Source organism: Leptopilina heterotoma, unplaced genomic scaffold (genome assembly GCF_015476425.1).
Source record: "Leptopilina heterotoma isolate Lh14 unplaced genomic scaffold, ASM1547642v1 Lhet_22, whole genome shotgun sequence".
Classification (NCBI taxonomy): domain Eukaryota; kingdom Metazoa; phylum Arthropoda; class Insecta; order Hymenoptera; family Figitidae; genus Leptopilina; species Leptopilina heterotoma.
The window spans coordinates 422806-449244 of NW_025110937.1; the positions used below are offsets into that span (position 1 = coordinate 422806).

A 26439-nucleotide genomic window follows, 5' to 3' on the forward strand; every position below is an offset into this window, starting at 1 on the left:
AATTCAATTTTTTCTAAAAATTCATGCTATAATTCACATTTTAAAAAAATAATTGAAATCACGAGAATTTTACTATTTATAAAAATAATTGCATTTCGGAGAAGAATTTTATTATTTTTGAAAATAATTAAAATTTGGCAAGAATTTTATTAAAAGTTTGGAATATAATTGAACTTCGGAAAAGAATTTTTTACCTTCGAAAATAATTGAAATTTTGTCAAGAATTTTATTAATATTTTTGAAAATAATTGAATTTCAGATAAGATTTTTATTACTTTTGAAAATAATTGAAATTTGGCAAGAATTTTATTAATATTTTTGAAAATAATTGAATTTTGGAGAAGAATTTTATTACTTTTAAAAATAATTGAAATTTTGACGATAATTTTAATAATTTTTTGAAAATAATTGAATTTGGAGAAGAATTTTATTACTTTTGAAAATAATTGAAATTTTGACGAGAATTTTAATAATTTTTTGAAAATAATTGAATTTGGAGAAGAATTTTATTACTTTTGAAAATAATTGAAATTTTGCAAAGATGCTTATGAAAATTTTCGAAAATAATTAAATTTCCAAGAAGAGTTTTATTATTTATAAAAATAATTAGAATTTTGTGGAGAATTTAATAAAAATTTTTGAAAATAATTTAATTTCGGATAAGAATTTTATTTTTTATAGAGATAATTGAAATTTTGACGAAAATTTTATTAAAATTCTAAAAATAATTGAATTATTGCTAAGTATTTTTTAATAATTTTTCAAAATTATTGAATTTCAGAGAAGAATTTTATTACTTTTGAAAATAATATTGAAATTTCGCCAAGAATTTTATTAAAATTTTTGAAAATAATTGAAATTTTACTAAGAATTTTATTAAGGTTTTTATAAATATATGATTTTCGGAGAAGAATTTTATAACTTTTGAAAAAATTGAAATTTTGACTATAATAATATTAAAATTCTTGAAAAGAATTGAATTTTGGAGAATAATTTTATTACTTTAGAAAATAATTGAATTTTAACAAGAATTTGATTACAATTTTTGGAAAGAATTGAATTTCGGAGAAGAATTTTATTACTTTCTACAAATAATTAAAATTTTTCTAAGAATTATATTATTTATAAGAATAATTGAAATTTCGACGAGAAATTTTAATTTTATTAAAATTTTTTGAAAAATAATTGAAATTTTGCTAAGAATTTTATTAGAATTTTTGAAAATAATTGAATGTCGGAAAATATTTTTATTATTTAAAATGATAATTTCCCTGATCTTTCCCTAAATTCCCTGACCTATGGCAACACTTTAATGGGAATTGATAGCTTAATAGGACTTTATATTTATAGTCCCATTAATAAAAGTTTATACCATTCTTATAATCATATAATTAGTATAAAATGATAAAATAAGTCTGCTTCCTTATTATAATAATGCTTTTAAATAATATAAATAGGATTTTGTATATTATAATATTTGCAGCGCAGTGAAAGCGATATTTTCTGATTAAACTGGAAAATAATGATCTTAATTACCCGCGTTGATAATTGCGAGTAGCGTGTGCTGTGTGTAATCTGTACTATTGAATAATCATAAGCCAAAGGATTTTCAATCACAAAGAAAGCATGACGAATAACTTTAATGACGCCATCATCTCTTATTATCGCGTTGTCTCGATGTCTAAGGCCCATTTCGCGGCGACTTCTTACGTTCTCATTAGCATACGTCCTTGTTGGCTCTGTACGCGGCCTGAACATTCACTCATTCAGGATAAGAACAAAACTATTCTCCCTGAACGATCAAAATGCATAATAATCAACGTCTACCGCCTTATATTCCTTTTATAAACTCATGACTCGTGTTATTTCCTCATTTTTCCCATTCCAAATTTATTTCATTCTGCTGAACATTTTTACATATTTGCTAAATTATACACTGAACTTTTAACACTAAACTTTTCGCTAAACACTGAACTTTTAATTAAATTTTTTTACATATTCCATTTAATATTTAATACACCAAATAAAACTAACCGTTTACCCCCTAAAATTTGTCTTCACCCCTCCCCCTTTTCTCCCTCTTCTGGAATTTAAAAAATCGACCATTAACTGTTTAAAATGGTAATAAAATTTCCGTTCGCACTTGCATAAATGGCCGATTATAATAATGAGCGCGCAATTAGGAATGTTTTGACTCGCGGAAAAAGTAATTCGATAAATTAGTAATAACACTGTAATGGAATTGTAATGGTGGCTGTATAGGAATATTATCGAGAATGAGCTCTGCGGTAGGTATAGTTGGAGTTATTGGTCGCCATATCGGATTTGACTTGATAAAAAGAAAAAAAAAGAGAGAGAAAAAGAAAAAAAAGAGGAAAAAATACTAAAAGCGTTTCTCCTCCAAAGTCGTCGTATCTTCAAAACCTGACCTCTTAGTTTTAAGACTCAAAAATTTCAAATTCACCCAAATGGTCCACGTCATTAGCATATCCAAGTGATAATTATATTCCTATTATCCAAATTCTTTTCTCGCATATAAACGAAAACAGTAGTTGAACACGAATTTTTTTATTATCATCATTTTTGATGAATAATAAAGTAAGTTAGTTTATTACTCTACGCTATTTAAGAGACACGTTTACTTTCAATTCTCACATGATTCTCGATTTTTTTTTATTTTGATTTTAGAAAAGAAATATTTTTGTGGAAATTTTCAAAAAATGTTAGGTGAAATTTTTGTGTAATTACAAATTTATTTAGTTAATGCGATCGAGTTTAATGTTGGAGAATTTAGAAAAGTTTTAATTTTTAGAAACATTAAATTGAGACTAAAAACGAATCAAAAATGTTGCGAAGTGTTAATAAAACTCTTCTCCGAAATTCAATTATTTTCAAAAATTTTAACGAAATTCTTGTCAAAATTTCAATTATTTTGAAAAGTAATAAAATTCTTCTCTGAAATTCAATAATTTTGAAAAATTATAATAAAATACTTAGCAATAATTCAATTATTTTTAGAATTTTAATAAAATTCTCGTCAAAATTTCAATTATCTCTATAAAAAATAAAATTCTTATCCGAAATTAAATTATTTTCAAAAATTTTTATTAAATTCTCCACAAAATTCCAATTATTTTTATAAATAATAAAACTCTTCTTGGAAATTTAATTATTTTCGAAAATTTTCATAAGCATCTTTGCAAAATTTCATTTATTTTAAAAAGTAATAAAATTCTTCTCCAAATTCAATTATTTTCAAAACTTTTACTAAAATTCTAGTCGAAATTTCAATTTTAATTTAAAAGTGTTAATAAAATTCTTTTCAAAATTTAAATTATCTTTGAAAATAATAAAACTATTCTCCAAAATTTAATTATTTAAAAAAATTTTAATAAAATTCTTTGCAAAATGTCAATTATTTTTAGAATTTTAATAAAATTTTCGTCAAGATTTCAATTAGGTACCTTTATAAATAATAAAACACTTTTCCAAAATTTCAATTCTTTTCAAAAGTATTAAAGTTTTTTTACGAAATTCAATTATTCAAAAAAAAATTTAATAAAATTCTTCTCTGCAATTTAATTATTTTAAATTTTTTTTATAAATTTAACAGCAGAATTTCAATTATTTTAAAAAATACCAAAATTTTTGACAGGGATTCAATTTTTTTTCATAAATGAGGCATTCCATGTCAAGTGATCCAGGTGGAGAAAAATTTTTCTCCAATCGTAGCAAAACTTGGGGCTTTTGTAGTACTAATAGATAGTAATTTTTCGTGAAAATATTTTTTTACCTAGTCCAATATTTTCCGAGGGGGAGGGGGTTAAATTTTTGGGTTTTTCAGTACAATGCTTATTTCGATAATTTTTTACTCTTAAACTATTAAACATAAAAATTTGGCAAGGTACATTTTGGAAAGGTTTTTTCATGCTCTTTCGATTGAAAATAAGCATTTAAAAAAAAAACTTTTTTTTGACCCAAAAAAATGAAAATTAAAAATAAATTTTAATTTTTTGGAAAAAAGGTCCCACTTTTTTTTTTTTTTTTTTTTTTTAAACGAAAGCTGAGGTTTTTTCCTAAAAGGACATATAAATGAAAAAGTGGGACAAGAATGTTTAAACATTGAAAAAATGAATTTTCTCGTAAACAGAGCTAAAAACCGGGTTTAGAGAGTAGAAACCTCTGTTTTTCAATGTTTAAACATTCTTGTCCCACTTTTTCATTTATATGTCCTTTTAGGAAAAAACCTCAGCTTTCGTTTAAAAAAAAAAAAAAAAAAAAAAAGTGGGACCTTTTTTCCAAAAAATTAAAATTTATTTTTAATTTTGATTTTTTTGGGTCAAAAAAAAAATTTTTTTTTTAAATGCTTATTTTCAATCGAAAGAGCATGAAAAAACCTTTCCAAAATGTACCTTGCCAAATTTTTATGTTTAATAGTTTAAGAGTAAAAAATTATCGAAATAAGCATTACACCGTAAGACACCTGGATCACTTGACATGGAACGCCTCAAATAATAAAATTCTTTTTAGTTTTTATTTTTATTTTTAGAAACATTAAATTGAGACTAAAAACGAATAAAAAGTGTTGCGAAGTGTTAATAAATTTCTTATCCAAAATTCAATTATTTTAAAAAATTTAAATAAAATTCTTGGCAAAATTTTAATTATTTTGAAAAGTAATAACATTCTTCTCCGAAATTTAACTATTTTCAAAAATTTTAATAAAATTCTCGTCAAAATTTAAATTATCTTTATAAATAATAAAATTCTTTTCCATAATTCAATTACTTTCAAAAATTTTAGTAAAATTCTTGGCAAAATTTCAATTATTTTAAAAAATTTAAATAAAATTCTTGGCAAAATTTTAATTATTTTTAAAAGTAATAAAATTCTTCTCCGAAAAACAATTATTTTCAAAAATTTTTATCTTAAATTCTTATCAAAATTTCAATTATTATAAATCTTTTATAAAATTCTCGGCAAAATTTCAATTATATTTAAAAATAATAAAATTCTTATCCGAAATTCAATTAGTTTTAAAAATGTTAATAAAATTCGCGTCATAATTTCAACTATCTTTATAAATAATATAATTGAGGGGCTGGATGCTATAATGTGTTACGCGTGAACACACGGCCAGTCAGTTGGGTTATGGAGAGAAAATTTTGAAGTTGTTCAAAATGAATTTAAAATTATTGTTTCTTGTTTAGAATTTCAAGGCGAAACTTTTTTTCTAATAAAATTTTTTTATATAATTGTTTGTTTTTAAGTAAATTGAGAAAAGCGTGATTTTCTAACCTAAGAAATTTTAATGAATTTTTGACTTCAACTCGTGATTACTTCGTTAAATATTAATATTTTTCCACGAAATTTACACACAATATTCTTCAAACTAGTTCAAAAGTGAAACAATATTTAGTAATTTTTCAAAAAATTCTATGTCTAAGTAAATAATTATTTAAATAAATGTGCCGGAAAAATGATGCAGCTATTTTCAATTGAAAAAGTTGAGTGACGAATTTTCGTTTTCGGAAAACTTCCAGTGACAAAAATATTCATCAATATGTTAGGAAGTTTTTTTGAAAATTTTTCGTCATTTGATAGTAAATTAAAGAAAATAGAGCAATTTTAACAGCGTCGTGCTCTGCTGTAAACGTAAACATTGACTCACTGTATACATTGGTCTTGTAATGGCGGCCATTCCACACGTGCGCGGCCACGCCGTAATTTTACAGCAGAGCGCGACACTGTTAAAATTGCTCTATTTTCTTTAATTTATTATCAAATGACGAAAAATTTTCCAAAAAACTTCCTAACATATTGATGAACATTTTAGTCACTGGAAGTTTTCCGAAAACGAAAATTCGTCACTCAACTTTTCCAATTGAAAATAGGATAATCATTTTTCCGGCAAAATTATTTAAATAATTATTTACTTAGACATAGAATTTTTTGAAAAATTATTAAATATTGTTTCACTTTTGAACTAGTTTGAAGAATATTGTGTGTAAATTTCGTGGAAAAATATTAATATTTAACGAAGTAATCACGAGTTGAAGTCAAAAATTCATTAAAATTTTTTAGGTTAAAAAATCACGCTTTTCTCAATTTACTTAAAAACAAAAAATTATATAAAAAAATTTTATTAGAAAAAAAGTTTCGCCTTGACATTCTGAACAAGAAACAATAATTTTAAATTTATTTTGAACAACTTCAAAATTTTCTCTCCATGACCCAACTGACTGGCCGTGTGTTCACGCGTAACACATTATAGCATCCAGCCCCTCAATTCTTGGCCGAATTTCAATTATCTTTATAAATAATAAAATTCTGCTCCAAAATTCAATTATTTTCAAAAGTTTTACTAAAATTCTTATTAAAATTCCAATTATTTTAAATCTTTAATAAAATTCTTAGCAAAATTGCAATTATCTGTGTAAATAATATAATTCTTGTCAAAATTTTAATTTTTTTTTTCAAAAAAGTTATTAAAATGCTATCCAAAACTTCAATTATTTTTATGAATAATAAAACCTTTCTCCTACATTCAATTATTTTTTTTAAAAATTGTTAAATTTCTCGTAAAAATTTCAATTCTTTTAAAAAAAATTGTTAAATTTCTCGTAAAAATTTCAATTCTTTTAAAAAAAATTGTTAAATTTCTCGTAAAAATTTCAATTCTCTTAAAAAAAATTATTAAAATTTTCATCAAAATTTTAATTACTTATATAAAAATAAAATACTTTTCTTAAATTCAATTGTTTTCAAAAATAATAATAACATTTTTGGCAAAATTTTTTAATAATTGTCAAGAAAATTATTAAAATTTTCGTCAAAATTTCAATTATTTTCGAAAATTGTAATAAAATTTTCTCAAAAATTCAATTATTTAAAAAAATTACAATAAAATTCTTAGTTAAATTTCAATTTTCAAAAAAATTTTATTAAAATTCTTGTCAAAATTTTAATTATTTTGATAAATTTCTGAAAATAATTGTTTTATTTTGTTAAATTTAGCGCGTTCGAAGAAAAAATATTTATCGCTCGAAGAAATTGTTTTGGTTGAAGCACAGAAATGTATTTGCTTGACCATAATTTCACCATAAAATCTTTCCAGGTTTTTGTTTCAATATCAATTAAAGAAAAAATAATCGATTTCATAAAGAAGACAAGAGAAATTGTGTTGTTTATTGAATAATCTTGTTCTGGGTGGACATATAGATATGGCAAATCGACTATATAGCAGTAATAATAGATTCTTCCAGATTGCAATAAATTTTCCGATTGAATCGCTCGGTAATTTCTTTCACGGTCGTCTTTTGTAGACTAAGTAGAAAAGGCTTCCACTTTAAATTAATAATAAGTCCTTGTTGCATTGACGCGTCCTCGATGCACTTGCATCGGGGGCAATGCGATGCCATTGGCTTTGGATCAAGAAGAAGAAGAAAAAGAAGAAAAAGAAAAAAAAATTGTGTCCATCCATCGCACACGCACTGCGCATTCTTTGAAACAAGAAAAATTCTCATAACTATGCGGAGAAAAGTTAGGTTAACAGACTTTGTGATATAGCCTCGCGCGACCGGTATCGTTCAATATTAATCGATTGCGGCCTCCGAGCAAAACATATTGAGATTCAAGCACACACATATAATGTCTCTCTCGCTAAAAGAAACGCACTTTTCAACTATATACTCCTAACAATTTTATTCTTACCTGTTTTTCAAATTGCCCCTTGTTTTTCTCCATTTAACGTTATTCGCATAATGTGTCAACTTTCGAAAATTTTCTTAATTGCAGAAATTGCTTGAAATTATATGAAATTACATGAAATTACTTGAAATTACTTCATTAAAATTTATATATAAGTTTTTCTGATCGTGTCCTTTTAAGTGCTCTTAAGTGATTTACGAGAAAAAGTCTAAGGAGATGATGATTCGTTTATCAAACTCTTCCACTTTTGTTGTTTTTTTTTTTTTTTTTGTCAACTAATTGTTCAGAAAAAAACAACAAAAGTGGGAGTTTAGAAATTTAATTATTGTTTTTTATCGAATGATGAAAGAAGCAGGTGATTTTTATTTGTCTTCTTCTGCCGATGATGAACGGATGAAAGGTGCGGATATATATTTAAAATCATTTGGGAATTTAAGGAATGTGAAAAATTAAGATTTTAATTGAATAGATTAGGAGGAGATGTCTTGCACGCGTGCTTCGGCAATCCGGTCCTGTTCGCTCTCACTGGTTTCTTTCGATTCTTATATCAATGAACGTTAAGTAAAGTGCCTGCGCTCGCGCACCTGCATCAGCATGCAATAATCCCTCGCAGGTTCTCTCTCGATCGTGACTCACCTTTTATCGATCGTTACTATTAACGCGAATCGCAGATGGTCGAGAATTATGAGACACGCTTGCCAGATTTATGGTCGTTTTTCATTTTCAAATATAGGAAAATTCAAAAGGGTCAATTTTGTATTTTTTTTCGACAATTTTCTTCAACCTCAACTCTTTTTCAAAACAGAAAAGAAAACAAAATTGTAACAAATATTTTGAAACCCCCCTCCATTCCTTGATTGTCCCTAACAAAGAAACTTTTCTCAAAACAGAAGAGAAAACAAAATTGTAACAAATGTTTTGAAACCCCCCTCCATTCTTTGATTGTTCCTAACGGAGAAACTTTTTTCCAAACAGAAAAAAAAAAAACAGTAACAAATATTTTGACCTCCTCTCTTTCTTGATTGTCCCTAACGAAAAAACTTTTTACAAAACAGAAAAGAAAAAAAACAGTAACAAATATTTTGACCACCTCTCTTTCTTGATTGTCCCTAACGAAAAATCTTTTTTGTCCTACCTGCACGGAAAGTATGTCATTTCGGGCACTTAGAGCGGGCGCAAAGTGACTCATTCCAACGCAGGGGTAGGGGAAGCGGGCGGAAAATATTTTGCGCCCGCTTACCATCCTCCAAGCGGGCGCAAAATATTTTGCGCCCGCTTCTTCTACCTCCGAGCGGGCGCAAATTATTTTCCGCCCGCTTCTTTCGTTTTAACGGTCATAAAGTAAAGAAAATTTTGCGTTACTTTATTTTTTTCACGTAAAATAGCTAGTTTCGTATACATAATATGTAAAGTACGTATTTTACCCCCCTCTACTCAAAGATACATTGTGTATTAAACATTTTAAGTAAAAAATGCGAGATATTTTACTGTAAAAGGCCACGTAATTTAACTAAAGTATTTTATGTGTCCAACCCTGCTCAACAAACGATGATTCCGATTCCCTGTCTCATAAAGGTCTTTCTCCAATAGGATTCAAAAAGCGGCGTTGCGTTGATTTGCAGACGCAGTAACGTCGGGTTGCTATGGTTACCCATGCTAAAACCATACGTTAGTTACGCATCGCAGCGTATGAGTTTAGGATTCTATTGGAGAACGACCTTAATATCTGGTTCTATTCCCTCCGAAAAACAACGCCGTAGCGTAGCAGACGACTTAGTGTTAACGATATCAAGCACGTTTCTTTTTGTCATTGCTGAAAATTGTCAAAATTCGAAAAAGATGATGGATAATTCAAATGATTCGGATGAAAATGAAGATACTAATTTCCACACACCACCGGAAATTCGCGAACTTGTGAAAGAGGCTCAAAAAGATTTCCTGCCGTCAACTTCAAAGAATAAATATAACAGTGTCTACACAACATTCAAGACCTGGGCCAAATCAAAAAAGGTGACGACTATTACAGAAAATGTTATGTTAGCATATTTGATAGAATTATCTGAAAAGTATAAACCACCAACGGTATGGTCAACATACTCCATGTTAAAATCTACTCTAAAAAACAATGACAATGTTAACATTGCAAGCTTTATGAAAGTTACAAGTTTTCTGAAAAGAAACTCAGATGGTTACAAATCAAAAAAATCGAAGACGTTATCTCCCGAAAATGTTAACATGTTTCTGTCCGAAGCTCCGGATGACATATTTTTGGCTACAAAAGTAAGTAAAAATATATATATCTATAAAAAAGAAAATAAGATAGAAACAAAATAAAACAAAAATTTATATAATCAATAATTATATATAAAAAAAAGTTTAATAAAAATATGTATAATAATTAATAATGCGTGCAAAAATAATTTCATAACTGCACAACAAATCAACAAATTTATTAATTTAATAAATAAAGTTACACGTTAAATAAATAATTGATAAATATAATAATATAAAAATAAATACTTAAAAATAATCATTTCAAAAAAATCATGCATATCATTGTTAAAATCTATAAAATAAAATGCAAATATTTATTTATAAATAAGTACAATATATATTAAAAAGTATAACAATAACAAAAAAATTATAAATTAATTAATTAAATTTTATAAAGTTAAAAATCAATAATACATTAAAAAAATATTAATTAAAAATAATGATTGCTAAAAATGCATGCATATGATTGTAAAATATATAAAATAAAATAAATAACCTTCTATAAATAAATAAAATATATTAAGAAATGCTTTAATAATAAACAAATAAAACAAAAACTACCAATTATATAATAAAAGCTAATTAAAAATTGAAATATTTTTTAGGTTGCTTTAATTTTCGGCATAAGTGGTGCTTGCAGAAGGGAAGAATTATCAAAAATAAAAATGGAAGATGTTCTTCATGAAGGCAATCTGCTTTTAATAAAAATACCAAATACAAAAACCAAAACACCACGATCATTTACTGTGGAAGGAGAATTTCGAGAAATTGTGTCAAAGTACGAATCTCTAAGACCAAAAAATGCTAATTCGAATAAATTTTTCCTTAACTTTCAAAAAGGAAAGTGCACCACCCAAGTTATTGGGAAAAATAAATTCGGTAAAATGCCGAGTGAAATTGCCAAATATTTAGATCTCGAAAATCCTGAATTATATACCGGACATAGCTTTCGAAGGACATCTGCTACATTACTAGCCGATTCTGGTGCGGACATAATCGCTCTTAAACGTCTCGGAGGTTGGAAAACTTCAGCCGTAGCGGAAGGTAAAATTTCATTTTTATTTAAATTAAAATTTGTTTTTCTAGTATTTGACATTTTATTAAAATCCTCCCTATAACTTTTAACGAAACTTTGTTTTCCTATATTTAAAAATTGTTTAAAAATAACTAATTTATATAATAATAAATAAATAAAAATGAACTAATATTCTAAAAAATAAATATATTTCTAGGTTACATTGAAGAATCAACAACATACAAGAGAAAAATTGGAAATCAAATTGAAGCCTCAGTGAATTTAGCCTCATCAAGTGGTTCAAAGCAGATCAAGGAAATTCCATCGAATGAGTCAAATAATAAAAAATCAAATAAACGAAAAATTATCCACGAAATTGCATCAGATATTGACTCTATTTCAACTGCAGCTAGCTCATCAGGGCAAAACACATCAAACAAAGTTCGGAAAACCAATGACATTCATTATTCATCACAAATTAATAATTCTCAAGAATCAAACAATCAATCAATTACATATAACATATCGCACTGCACATTCAACATCTACAAATAAATAATTTGACATTCACACATCTGTATCTTTTGCTCATATTTTCATTATTTTTTATCTCGCCTCGTTAAGTTTTTGTTTCAAAAAACAACAAATATGTATAAAATTTAATTTTTTCTTAACGAAAGTTTATGAATTTTGTTAAACTACAAAACATACCATTCAATGTGTGACATTTAAGTATTGTTTAAAATATTTTCAAAATAAAAATTTTGGTTCAATTTAAGATGTATTTAAAATATTCTTAAAAAACATATAGCCCCATGCTTGTTTCCTTTAAATCTCTTTTTTAACTTTTTATATACAGTTTGTGTCTAAAATGAAATGCTTTTTGTCCAGGTAGGACAAGAAAGTTTGTTCACACCTCGGACGCAAAAAATAATTGAAGCGAGGGCAAGATTAGGTAAATCGAAAAAATCATTAAAAAGAATTCACTGCTCGTGCCCTCAATGACATACTTTCCATGCAGTTAGGACAAAAAATTATGTTAGCATCATGGGCGCAAAGGTGATTACGACTCTGGCGAAATTTCGGGACCTCGGGACACAATTTCGCTCCCTCGGCTTCGCCTCGGGCGCGAAATTGTGTCCCCTCGGTCCCTTCATTTCGCCATCGTCGCAATCACCTGTTTTGCGCCCTTGATACGAAAATAACTATTTACAAAACTGAAAAGAAAAGAAAACAGTAACAAATATTTTGACCCCCTTCCTCTCTTCCTTGATTGTCCCTAACGAAAAAACAAAACAAAAGAAAAAAATTCATAAGGAAAATTGAATTTTTCATTTGGGATAATTTTTACAAAACGTATTTTTATTTGTTTTAACTTTTAAATTCTTGGACTACTGCTTTTTAACTCCATACTTAGTTTTCCTCTCGGATTTTATTTATGGGACGCTACTTGTTAGATAACTTTTCGGCGCCTGCTTTTGTCTCCTAAATGGATGATAATTTAGTGCCTTTTTTAAAAGCATGAAAATTGGGTTCAAGCGTAAAATTGAGTGAGTCACTTTGTTAAAAATATTCATTTACTGGACATTTACTACTTTTCGAAACAATTTTGTAATTATCAGTATTCGCATTGAATTTCATTTTTGTTTCACTGATTTATCTATTATTTTTTAATTTTCTATGTATTTTATATTTATTTAAATATGTCAAAAATTCAGAATTGAAAATTTTGCCACGACAATCCTTCCTCTATGAGGAAGTAAAATATTACTTCATGTAAACTTTATCTAAATAATGATAAGAAAGCGCAAGTGTATGTAAAATTACCGCATATGTTACATGAAATGAATGGTTATTACTTTTAGATAATAATTATTCTATTACTAATTAGTAATTACTATAGTTAATTCTAGTTGTTATTATGAATAATAATTCATTGTCAATAAATATTAAATAATTATACTAAAATTTTCAAAAATTTTATTATACAAATTACAAATATTATTACTCAAAATTGTTTTCATCACTTAAATTTAATTATTGTTTTCCAGAATTTTCAAGTAGAATTCTTCTTTAAATTAAATATTTTTAATAATTTTTGAAAAATTTCTTTGACAATTTTCAAATCCTTTTGTTCACAATTTAATTTTACGAAATTTTTGCGATTATTCGAAAATTCTTCAATATTAGAAAATAAAAACTTTAAATAACTTTAAAAAAAATTCAATTCAACTTTTACAAAAAAAAAATTAAAACTACACAATTTTTTTGGTGAAAAAATTTAACGAATTTTAATAAAATTTTTAAGAATAATTACATTTTTCGAGGAAATCGATTAAAATTGTATCTATTAAAAATATTTGAATCTCTGTAAAAAATTGAATTGAATTGAGAGAAGTTTTTGAAAATAATTAAAATTTTGCCAAGAATTTTATTAAAATTTTTGAAAATAATTGAATTTTGAATAAAAATTTTATTATTTATAATAAATAATTTATAAAGATAATTGAAATTTTGATGAGAATTTTATTAAAATTTTTGAAAATAATTGAATTTTTGCTAAGAATTGAATTTCGGAATAGAATTTTATTATTTTTGGGAAGATTTGAAATTTCGACAAGACTTTTATTAAAATTTTTGAAAATAATTGAATTTTGGAGAAAATTTTAATTATTTATAAAGATAATTGAAATTTTCAAGAAAATTATATTAAAGGTTTTGGAAAATAATTGAATTTCAGAGAGAAGTTTTATTATTTATAAAGATAATTATTAATTTTATTTTTTATTTATAATTTTTATAATTTTTATTAATTTTATTTATAAAGATAATTGAAATTATGGCAAGAATTATATTTTTTATAAATGATAATTAAAATTTTGACGAGAATTTTTTTTTAAATTTCTGAAAAGAATTGAATTTTAGAGAAAAATTTTATTATTTACAAAGATAATTGAAAATAATTCAAATTTTGACGAGAATTTAATTTAAGTTTTGAAAAAAGTTAAATTTTGAGATGAGTATTATTTTTTATAAATAATTTATAATTTATAAATAATAAAACCTTTCTCCTACATTCAATTATTTAAAAAAAAATTGTTAAATTTCTCATAAAAATTTCAATTCTTTAAAAAAAAAATTGTTAAATTTCTCGTAAAAATTTCAATTCTCTTTAAAAAAAATTATTAAAATTTTCATCAAAATTTTAATTACTTATATAAAAATAAAATACTTCTCCTAAATTCAATTGTTTTCAAAAATAATAATAACATTTTTGGCAAAATTTTTTAATAATTGTCAAAAAAATTATTAAAATTTTCGTCAAAATTTAAAGTTTTGAAAAAAGTTAAATTTTGAGATGAATATTATTTTTTATAAAGATAATTGAAATTTTGACGAAAAGTTTATTAAAATTTTTAAAATAATTGAAATTTTGCTAAGAATTTTATTTAATTTTTTGAAAATAATTGAATTTTGGAGAAGAGTTTTATTATTTTCAAAGATAATTGAAATTTTGAAGAGAATTTTATGAAAATTTAAAAAAAAGGATTTTTGAAGAAGAATTTTATTACTTTTGAAAATAATTGAAATTTGTTTTTTTATTTATAAAAATAATTGAAGTTATGCCAAGAGTTTTATTACAATTTTCGAAAGTAATTGAATTTTGGAGAAGAGTTTTATTAATTAGAAAGATAATTGAAATTTTGACGACAATTTAATTAAAATTTTTTGGAAATAATTGAAATTTTGCTAAGAATTTTATTAAAATTTTTAAAAATAATTAATTGTTTTGAAATATTTAAGAAAAATCAGATTTCAAGTATAACCAGAATAACTTTAGAAAACAATAATTTTCCAGGATTCCGATCAAAATTCCCTGACTTTTTCAGGTTTTATCAAGATTTATAAAATTTCCCAACATTTTCAGGTTTCCAGGTTGCGTGGCAACCCTGTTATAATTAAATAATAGGTTGCAATTAGAATAATTTTCAAGGATTATTTCGGTACATCTTTAATCTCAGATGCTAGTGTATTCCATAATTTAGCTAATGAAACATAAAATTCTATCCGTTTTTCAGAGTTTTAAATACAGTTTTCAATTTTGAATAATATTTAAGAAAACAGTCGGTTACCAGTGTTTCAATAAAAAAAACTACTATTTCACTTTTAGGAAAACGACCTCCAGTCAAATAATCGATTCCAATTAATTTCTTTCTCTGAATTATTGGTTTTTCTCCCCGGGTATATGTACAAGATGAAAACTAACATAGTCTGCGAGAGCTCGCAGTACCATCGCAGAGTCGTAGAACAAGAATGTAAAAAGAAATCACTCTACGCCAGAGAATGCGTGCACGAAACGTTGGTGTCAAAGGTTAAAGAAGAGAGAGAAGGAGGAGAGGAGAAGAGAGAGTATTCAGGGAGGAGAAAGAGTTGAGCATTCCAGGTGGGGAAAAGACACTTGAGACGAGAGCTGCCTGTGGAGTTCGCAGCGAGCTACCACAGAAGCTAACGCATATTAAAGAGCCTCGTAAAATCATAGGAATTCCGCGGAATCTGGTAATATGTCGACTATGAGCAGGTTCAATGTTGTGTTCGTCTTTTCCTAGACATTTTATAAAACGTTCAACAATTTATATTATAACGATGACAAGGAGGCGGCTCTTTGAACATTTCCGTATAGTAATAATAGTCATATGGTGAGAATACTCTCATCATTTAGTTCTGGCATTGCAATTTTACCGGGTTCTGTATGAGAACTTGTCTCTCTCTCTCTCTCTCTCTGTCTCTCTTTCTCTGGCTAACATAGAGTTAACGAGAGGAAAAGAGAGAGAGAGAAAAGACCTTTCCGTATATACATTTTCCGATGCATCAAGGATAAAGAGAGGCCTCCGCCTCGAGCGCATTAGAATTGAATTGAGCATTTATATATTTGTAATATAAAACATTTTCATGTCCCCGACTGACACGAATAACGTTTCAAGGCTCTTTTGATTGAATCCAGTTTGTAAGAATTAATGTTTCAACAATATCTTTGGATGTCTCTTATTTATTTCAGTATATATCGACGAGAGTTGATGTTACAAAAGTTGATGTTCGACTAACTTTCATTTCTTAATGGAAAAGGCCATATAAGAGTGAGACGTTATCGTGTAACTGACATTAATTAAATGTCTTGTTTCATAAAGACTTCTGAACAGTAATTTACCTGCTTTTCAACATCTTGTTCTCTGATTAGAATTTACAAAAGAGTAGCTGTTTGTTCTTATAGTTTTACCACATGATCCACGATAAGAATCGCGATATTACATCTAATTCGAGAAGTATTGTATAAACCTTTTTGAAAGGGGAAAAGTTGACTCAAAGTTATAAATTATTTTATTCATTCAATTCACTGAATGCATGAACTTTTAAGATGTCATTCTTCTCCCCTTTCGATTTAAAAGTAGCATAAACTTAAACATTGAATTTAACGATCATTCCGAGTCAGATGACTCGGAATGATTGTTAAATTCAATGTTTTATTAAATGTTATACATTATACTTTGTACAGAATAATTTCTAGTATGTATATATACTATAAAGTAGAATAGAAGCGCGCACGCAAGTTATTTATTTAAACGTTTACATTGTCTTCCCTCTTGGCGCCGCTTTCAGACGTGGAAAAACTGACTAAAAAGAAAATCCGTGGGAACTGTGATTTGTGTCTGTGAAAATGAATCGCTCGCTAACTCTTCCGACACGATAAAACCTCCCGCTTCGTGGAATCGCAACAACAACTCGTACATTTCCGAGGAAACTGTTATTGTTATTTATACTAATGGCGCGTTCGAGTCGTTAATTGTAAAAAAACAAAACCGACAAACGGTCGAAACTGAAGGTTGCTACGCGCGGGCAAAATGATTAATATATATTAATTTATTTTAATCCCTCTTTAAAATTTTTTTCGAATACATGGCTCGAACTCTACAGTTTAATGTTATAGTTTAATGTTAGCCTAACATTAGTTTAATGTTATAGATTAATGTTAGCCTAACGTTAGTTTAATGTTAGATTAATGTTAGCCTAACATTAGCCTAACATTAGACAAGTGTTTGCTGTACCCCAACGTCCCGGGTGGAAAAGTTAGATTAATGTTAGCCTAACGTTAGTTTAATGTTAAATTAACGTTAGCCTAACGTTAGTTTAACGTTCCCTGAAAAAAAATATTCTTAATTTATCATATCATTTGGTTAAAAATAAAAACATTTCTCTTGCCGTACCAGAACAGAACAAAAAACTGTATCTCATTTTCCCCATGTGTTAAATCCCATATTCCAAAGGGTGAGAATTATAAAAATTTCACATCGCTCGCCAACGCGTTTTGTTGCTTGATCGATTCACCGAAATCGGGATCCCAATAATAATTGATCGACAAAAATCGGTTTGAGCGATGGCAAGACTTCGATTGGAATGTTGAACTCTAGAAAACGGTGCACAGCAGGCAGGTCTAAAAGGGACTTGTGAAAACCGGTGCCTTGAGGGTGGTGGGGGGAAGACATAAAGGGTGATGATGGTGGGGGGTTATGACGCAGTCCTTACGCGCGTGTCGCGAAAGAATGGCGCTGTTTTCTAGACTAAAAACGAAACAGCGCCAAGGAATGCAACGTTGCAGAAACACCTTGCTTCAAAACCCCTTTAAGCAGAAAGCGAGCAGAAAGCAAGCAGAAAGAGATCAGTGTTCATAGAATGATAGCATCGCATTGCGGAGCGTGCGTGAGATATGGCAACGTCGCGCTGATAATTGTCACACATCTCAACAATGTCGCTGACGATTCATTCTGTCTCTTGACGTTATAACCATCTCAATGTGACGTGTTACTTTTCCTCAACTGCAAAATGTTGTGTTCCAACACTCTTTTGTATTATTAGGAAAAAAAAGAAGAGGGGGAAAAAAAATTGGTAGACAAACAATCACTGTTGACATAAACATGCAGTAAGAACAATAGTAAAATTCCGTTTGTCTGTTTGTTCCAAAACATTTTCTTCTTTGAAATTGTTATAGCTCCTTCTTTTATTTATACACAGAAAAAACGGTAATCTAATTTTAAGAAGTGCCTACTTAAATAGGAGCCAAGAATATTCCCTATATATATACTTAAATTAAGTGCCCAACTTAGTTTAAGTAGGAAATATTCTTACAATAAGAATATCAATCTTATTGTTCGAATATTACTTACTTAATTTAAGGAGGGCACTTAATTTAAGTAGGGATAATTAGAAAGTGACCGAACGGTGAAAATTAATCAATACTGAATTTTTTTTTGGCTTTAAAAGATAGATGTCGAAGAAAAAAGTCATCGCGAGCAGGTATTTGACAGTTGAATTTCATTCTATTTGGAGTAAAAGTGAGAGAATTTAAATTAATTAACAATTTGTCAGTAAAAACAATATCGCCTTATACATATAAACAGGAAATTTATCTTCTTGCGGCTTGGATACTTTTATAGAATATTTACTTTAAACAACTTTAACTCCCGTCTTTTTTTGCAATGCTAAGAATTAGAAATCCAATCAAGCCAGTATACAGAGTGTTAAGAACAACAAATTGCATCGTATTTTATAAAGTGAATTTTCATTTAAAAAAAAAGTCCGTAATTTTTGAAAAAGTACGAAAAGTCCGTAAATTGTACGATATAATTTTGAGACTTAAACATGTCGAAAGAATTAAATTACTAATTTAAAAGTTTTGATACTTTCAAGTTAACACAGTAATTAGTATACAAAACCAAAAATTCAGACTTGAAGAGTAAATTTAATGTGATCCAACCAAAAAGTTAAAAAATTGAAAGTAAACTGTACCGATAGATTTTAGGTATAACAAGAAAAGTACCGAATGTTTTGAAATAGAATCGGACTGTATAACAAGTTACAAGGTATGTCAGTCAAAATGATTCAAGGGTTGACTCGAGTCTTTCAATTCGTCACTGTCAGTAGGCAACACGCGATGTCAGGAGCCCCCAAGATGAGACAAAAGATTGTCAGTGAAAAATGATTCGCGAAAAGCTTGTGGGCATTCCGAGAGTGTAGTAAAGGTCCTTTGGGAAAGATCGAACTGTGTTAAAATCACTTAAAATTCTGTCAGTGGGTAACGAAGACTCTCACACACAAACACAATAATAACCAAATACTTTTGAAGAGGGTTTTCTAATTTGTAAACTTAAAGAAATGATCCTTTTGGAAAATGTAAATTAGTGGTTGTACCCTGATTATTATGCTCTTGAAGAAAAAACAGAATGTTAACCAGAATGTCTCACTTTTCAAGGAACGGACTTAATTTTCCTTTTCGATATTTTTAACCAGCAGATTTTCTGAGGATAACAAATTGAGACAAAAAACGAATCAAAATTCTAACTATACTGTGAGTTAGTGGATGCACTACAATTTGAATTTAGAATTTTTTTGCACTGAGAGAGCAAATTTTTTAGAGTACGAAAATATTTTCTCGACATCAGGAATAGTGTGGTATCTTCATTAAATGTTCTTATGACTTATGACTCGAGTCAAACTTAAATGGAACAACCACGAGGTGACCGATTATCGTCAATTACGTGAACTCGTTTTCCATTTCGGTTTCCGACTGTGTTTGTGTCTCTTGTAAGAATTTTGTTTTTTTCAAACGCTAAAAGAATACAACTGAGCGGTGAAATTCATACGCAATATTGTTGTTAATTTAATATAAAAGAAATTTATGGCATACCAATGTTTTATTTTAATCGTTTTCCGTAAGGAGAAAATTCAGGAAAGTTGTTTCTCTCAAATGACAAGACGCGCGCACTTGTATAATTAGAGTGTTTATGGCTCAATTATGTGACAGTGGATATTATCACATTTTGAGTATTTATTTATGTTTTATTATTTTATTATTATTATTACTATTTTATTATTTTTTTATTATTTTTTTTTTTTAATATTCTTTATAGATCACTTCGTATACTCTCTTTGAATTAGTAAAACTATTTACAGATTTAAATTAGAGACTGATTTTTTGCTTTTGAATTAATTTATTTTAGTAATAAATTCGTGGAAACTGCTATTAAGTAAAATTACTATTTAGTAAAATTACTATCAGTAAAATTCACTGATGCAAAGGCAAAAACTCAGACACTAATTCAAATTAGTAATCATTTTTACTAATTAAAATTCAGGAAGAGTAGAAAATAAGGTTTTTAGTTGGTATATTTTTTATTCATTTATTTACTTAAATACAATAAGTATTTATAATTACACATGTTTTTGCAGGTTTATATGCGTTTATGTACAAGATAGAAAAACGTGAAAAGTTTAAGAAGAAACATCCCCTCTAATTAATCCACAGTTCATTCGTTAAAACCCGGAAGTGCGACCCCATTATTCGCTGAGTCTGCAATTGTCTTTAGTTCGACTGCTTTGCCGGCTAATTGACATTCTTCCTTAAGTAGCTCGCTAAACGAGCTTTCCTTACTTCTATCAATTCGACTCGCGGCCCTTTCCACAAAATCAGAATTCTCTATTCTCAATTATCGCCGGTTGTTCTCTATTCTTCTTTTCTCCTCTATTTTCAAATTATTTACCTTCTTTCGAATAATTACCGGGAATCCCTTTCATTTCGTTTATATTTCAGTTTTATCAAATTTTCCTAATTATATTATTAGTGACGTATAATTATACTAATTATATTATTGTACATAATTATATTAATTAAATTATTGGGTATTTATAATTGAATTATTAATTGCTGTTATTAATTATTCAACTAATTAAATTAATTAATTAAATTATGTAATCGAATAAATATTTATTTGTAATAAAATAATTTTTACTTAAGTCAATTAAATAATTATATATTAAATAATTATTTTAAATACTGGAATTATTGTTTAAAATGCCGAAATTATAATTTCGCGGTTCAAATGTGCGGATTGAATTGATTCAAATAAAAATGTACTATACATTTAAGTACAATTTGAATTAAATACAATTTATTTAATTTAAATAAAAATTATTTGATTCAAGTAAATATTTATTTGACAACAAGTGATCGATTATTTGAACAAAATAAAATTTATTTAGTCTAAAAGTCTGAAGAATTGTTTATAAAAAAATGATTTAAAAATTGTCTTACTCCTATAAATAAATTATTAACGAATAAAAACATAATTATTAGATATAAACATTATTAATTAAATCAAATTAATTTTAAAAATAATAAATATTTAATTTAATAACTAAATAATAAAAATAATGAAAATAAATAAATAATAATAATAAAATAAATAAAACTACAATAAAACTATTAATCAAATTCGTAGTTATGATTAATAACTAAAAAATGAATAAATATGAATGAATATGACTGTAAAATAAATAAATTTATAAATCAAAAAATCAAATAAATTATATTTCATAAATAAATAAATTAATTGTATATCTATTTATAATTTATATTTATTTGTATTTATTTATATTTATTTATATTTATTTATAATTATTTATAATTATTTTATTAAAAAAAAATTCAAAAACAAAAATATTCTCTCATTTAATATATCGAAGTGAAGACAAACATTCTATGATAATATGTTTTCAGGTATATTATGATGAAATGTTATCTATGTTAGATACGTAAAGCAATTAAGTACAGTCGAGTCGACGCTCGACCTACATATGTCTTTTTCGAAACGTCTGACACGAGCTGCGGTGTCCGAGCGGTTAAGGAGATGGACTTGAAATCCATTGGGTTTTACCCGCACAGGTTCGAATCCTGTCCGCAGCGAATTTTTTTTTTCTTTCACCAATTAAATTTTTCATTCTAACTGAATATTTTCTCGAAACTGTTAAAATTATTTACTAAATATTTGCATTCCTTCTATATTAATTATTTTAACTATTCAAAAAATTGATACTATTTTAATTGTAGATTATAATTTAAATAGTATTTATATAAAAATAAAGTAAAAAAAAATTTATTTGATTCAAGTAATCAATTTAGTTGTGTCTATTATTAAATGAATATCGATATTTGAAGCAAATTATTATTCTGTGAATGAAAGAAATTTTTTAACTATAACAATAATATTCTGATGCACTCAAAATTATTTTATTATTTCAAAATTATTTTCATTACTTCAATTCAATTATTATTTTATAGAATTGTTAACTAAAAATTTTCTCTAAATCAATTATTTTTAATAATTTTGAAAAAAGTTCTTTGAGAATTTTCAAATCAATTTGTTTATAATTTTATTTTACCAAAAATTTTGATTATTCGCAAATTCTTTAATTAAATATACACTAGAAAATAAAAACTATAAATAATTTTAAAAAATTCAATTAAACTTTTTCAAATTTTCTATTATTTATTTATGAATAATAACTAAAATTTTCAGAAGAATTTTATTAATTATGAAAGTAATTGAATTATTGGCGAAGAAATTTATAAAAAAATTTGTAAATAATTGAATTCCTTTGAAAATTTTAATATTTATTAAAATTTTTAAAAATAATTGATATTTTGCCAACATTTTATTAAAATTTTTGAAAAGAATTGAATTTCTGAGAAGAGTTTTATTATTTATAAAAATAATTGAAATTTAGACAATAATTTTATTAAAAAATGTTTGAAAATAATTCAATTATGTAGAAAAATTTTATTATTTGTATAAAGATAATTGAAATTTTGACGAGAATTTTATTAAAAATTTTAAAAAATAATTGAATTTCGGATCAGAATTTTATTATTTATAAAGATAATTGAAATTTTGACGAGAATTTGTTTAAATTTTTCAACACAATTTAATTCCTGCGAAGAATTACTTATTACTTTTGAAAGTAATTGAATTTTTGCAATCATTTGTATAAATTCTCAAAAATTCAATTTTTATTGTTTTTAATTAAAATTTTTCTATAAATCAATAAATCAATAAAAATCCCTAATTTCTCCCTGATTTCCCTAGACAGTTCTACTTTCCCTTACTTTTCCTTGAATTCCTTAACTTGTGGTAACCTTCAAGAAGTTTTTGACAAACTTCAAAGTTCAAAGTCAAAAAACTTCTTAAACTTTACCACAAGTTAAGGAATTTAGGGAAAAGTCAGGGAATGTAGAATTAGTCAGGAAAATCAGGAAAAAGTTAGGGACCAGTGTGCGGGGTGAAAATTAGAATCTCTTTTAAAAATTAGTCTAAACTTTTCTCAAATAAAAAAAAATTGGACTAAATTATTAACAAATTATTATTATTTGTAAAAGAGAGTCTCGCTTTTTCTTTCTCTTGAAAATGAATGTGATAAAAATGATCATTTCCTTCTTTATCAGCATTATACATATAAAATATCAGAACTTCCTATCTTATCTGAAGCGCCGAGCGACAGCTTTATGACTCTCATGAAAATAATTTAATCAAAAAGTACGAGAGACAAGTTAAAGAGGCAGCGAAATGGCAGCCATACTTTTCCGAGTCTCGTAATTGTGAGTATAATTGCAGCCTCTTTGTTTCTTCAATTATATGTCTAGACGAGGGGGTGGCACACCGGGAGTATAAGGAGAGAGTCCAAAGGAAAAAGGGGGCAAATAAAAGCGAGGAGGGCAAAAATGATGGTGGCTAGGAATTTTTATATGAAATGATCTGCCGCCTTCTTTCATGGTCGCGGTCTCTTTATGCCGCTCGTGCACCGCCATCATATCCTTGGCGAGTAAATTCTCGTAATTTAACACCATATGGAATTACCATCTTTCTCTCTCTCTCTTTTTCTATCTTTTCTCTCTATTTACTCTCTCTTTCTTTCCCTTTTTCTCCAGCACTTGTTCTCTCAACAGATTTCAAATCGAAAAATAGGTGCCCGAATTAATTATTTCCTATGTTATGACTATAGTTTCTCTATTATGGAAATAAGAGGATTTCTCGAATGATTTTTATTTTTTCCCTTTTATACATTAGGGATTTCTTCCTTTCCTATATACACGTATCCTCATTTGCTTTTTGCTTTTTTTTATTCCTATAGCTCACACGCATTAAGGATGTTACAAATCAGAATACGTGTCAGCCATATTTCCATAAGCGTTTTATAGGCGGGATGTGCCAAGTTGAGTGTTTTTAATTAATAGGTTATTAGCAGAATTAAGAGTCTTATGAATTTACATTCCATCGACTTTTTAAATAACCATCTACATAATTTTTAATTAATTAATTATCAGATATATTTAAGAGACTCTGATGTGTGTATAAGATTAAAAAGAAACATAATATTTTCCAGTATTTTTATTTATTCAAATAATAATAGTAATATAAATAGATAATTTATCTTTCAATAAAAAATATTCTTTAGCATTGAAAGGGAAAAAATTGAATTAAAGTTTTGAATGAGAAAAAAAAATGTTGGCCCAATAGCGAAAAATGCAATTGAATTAAATTTTTTTGAATTTATAGTTACAATATTCTTATGATATAAAATAATGATTTTATCACTCTGTCATCAAAACGTTCGAAGAGGTAAATATTATTTATTTGTGCATAGATGAAATGAATTTAAATTTCCGTAATCGTGTGAAATTCCCTTGAAATTGAACGATGGGGGCGGTCAAAAATCCGAAAATCGTGGTCCAAGAAAGCATGTTTGTGATGCGTGGCGACAAGATACGCGGAGAATCGCTCTTATATTAATGAGCAGACATTCTCAACGAGGTTTGGATCCTTCTTTGCCACAGATATGCGATCCTTGGCGCGAACTCGAAGTTGAAGAATTCGCGAATATATATATTCGAATGAAAAACAGATGGTGCGCATGAAAACAAGAGGTGGCCAACAATATACATACAATTTTCGAGCTATAAGAATTTTATTTGCTATGAACAAACACTAAGAAACATTTTCTTGTCAGTGACTAGAAAATGACCTGTAATATCACACGTGCTATTGAGATAGACATTCTAAATGTTCTCACAGGAATTTTAAACTCGCCATTACCTAAATTATTGTATTCACTCAAGTATTCAAGTGAAACGAGCGCGAACGAGATAACTTTCGAGTCAATATATACCTTGGAATCTGTTAATGTTCGCTATGCAAAATAACATCTTGATACAGTTAACATTTCATTTGATTAGAAGGAAATTGTCCTTTTTATCAAATTTCAAGAAAAATGACACAACTTTCATAATCTTTTTTCTCAAAAATAATGTAAAATTGAAAGCATTAAATTTTCAAAATTCAAAAATCTTTAACAGTGTTACTACAAAAATTTAATTTTTTTTATCCCTGATTTCTATACAGAACTTCGCAACACTTTTGATTCGTCGTTTGTCTCAATTCGTTATCTGTAGAACAATCATGAAAATAATGTTCCATATTTTCTATAATACAGATTTTGAATAAATCTTTAATGAAATAATCATCAGCATTATTATTCGTATTTTCGCTGAGTAATAAATCTTTGCGAAAGATATGTTTTCGAGGAATGTAAGGCATTTAAAAATATATCGTTAAGTGGATATTAGTAAGAAGTGTAGGCATAGTGTCACGTATATGTGACGACTCAAGTGCATCAAGTATGTGCCGAAGGCGTTGAAGGCATCTATATTAGCTTCGAGCTTTAAGTTGAAGTAACAAGCTAAGGCGAGTATCAAGACTCTATATTAGCCTTATCAAATTAAGCGCGCCTAGGCCTCTTCCTTTTCATCTCTCTAATCTCTAATCTCCTTAGCACAAAGTCATACCGAATATTAGGCATTTAGTTTCCCAAGATCTTGAAACTTGGTCGCAAAATTTTACCCCTCTCCTAAATTTCACATTCTCTTCGATTCACTCAATTGCTCTCTAATAATCTCTAATTCTAATAATTTCAATAAGATAATTCTATAATAGAGTAGGAAAATATCTCAAATTTAATTCACTCATAGATATTTATTATCTGTGATGAGTGAATTAGATATTTTCTGACCCATCGCAATATTTCGGTTATTTTTAATACAGTATAAATATTAGGCTTCACACTTATCTACTAAAACCTACTGTTTACTACTTTTTTCCACAAACAAATTCTATTTGTTGCTTCGCAACACTTTTGATTTGTCTTTTGTCTCACTACTCAATTTGATATCTGCAGAAAAACTGTTCTAAAATTTAAAAATACGGTTCCAATGTTAATAGATTTAGTCATCAAAAGTTAGCTAAAAATGAGCTTTAGTAAATTTTCCAAATGAATATATTTGTTTCTTTTTGTCAAATTGCAAAATGTATAAAGATAGAAAAAGAAAGAGGAAGAGAGAGGAAACTTAGGATTCAATCTGATAACCGCGCATATTCTAGAGGGAAAAATGAGAGGAGCAATTAGAGGTATTTGTAGCAGTTCTTCCTGATTACAGGAACGTCTTCACGAACGACGGCACAATGCCACAGTTACACCTCTTGCTCATCGGCTCTTTTAAAGTT

At 27.1% G+C, this 26439-nt stretch overlaps 2 protein-coding genes and 1 non-coding gene across 3 annotated transcripts in view; 2 read left to right on the forward strand and 1 right to left on the reverse strand.

Annotated features, from left to right (window-relative positions):
• Positions 1 to 26439, reverse strand: part of LOC122501990 (protein vestigial) — a 113506-nt gene that overhangs the window by 42947 nt on the left and 44120 nt on the right. The gene's annotated exons all lie outside the window — the stretch shown is intronic.
• Positions 9328 to 11777, forward strand: LOC122501986. Its single transcript, XM_043611810.1, has 3 exons — positions 9328 to 9990; positions 10590 to 11028; positions 11217 to 11777. The coding sequence occupies exons 1-3, from the start codon at positions 9364 to 9366 to the stop codon at positions 11552 to 11554; spliced, it is 1404 nt and encodes a 467-aa protein (XP_043467745.1). The 5' UTR covers positions 9328 to 9363; the 3' UTR covers positions 11555 to 11777.
• On the forward strand, positions 21710 to 21791 carry Trnas-uga. The gene has a single exon. It is a non-coding gene; the product is annotated as a tRNA-Ser (tRNA).

What these genes read in the sequence shown, in the direction of transcription:
- LOC122501986 (XM_043611810.1), top strand. Translation starts at nt 9,364, where the DNA reads ATGCTAAAACCATACGTTAGTTACGCATCGCAGCGTATGAGTTTAGGA. An exon ending in ACATATTTTTGGCTACAAAA is followed by an intron (nt 9,991 to 10,589) that starts GTAAGTAAAAAT and finishes AATATTTTTTAG; the next exon opens with GTTGCTTTAATTTTCGGCAT. An exon ending in AACTTCAGCCGTAGCGGAAG is followed by an intron (nt 11,029 to 11,216) that starts GTAAAATTTCAT and finishes ATATATTTCTAG; the next exon opens with GTTACATTGAAGAATCAACA.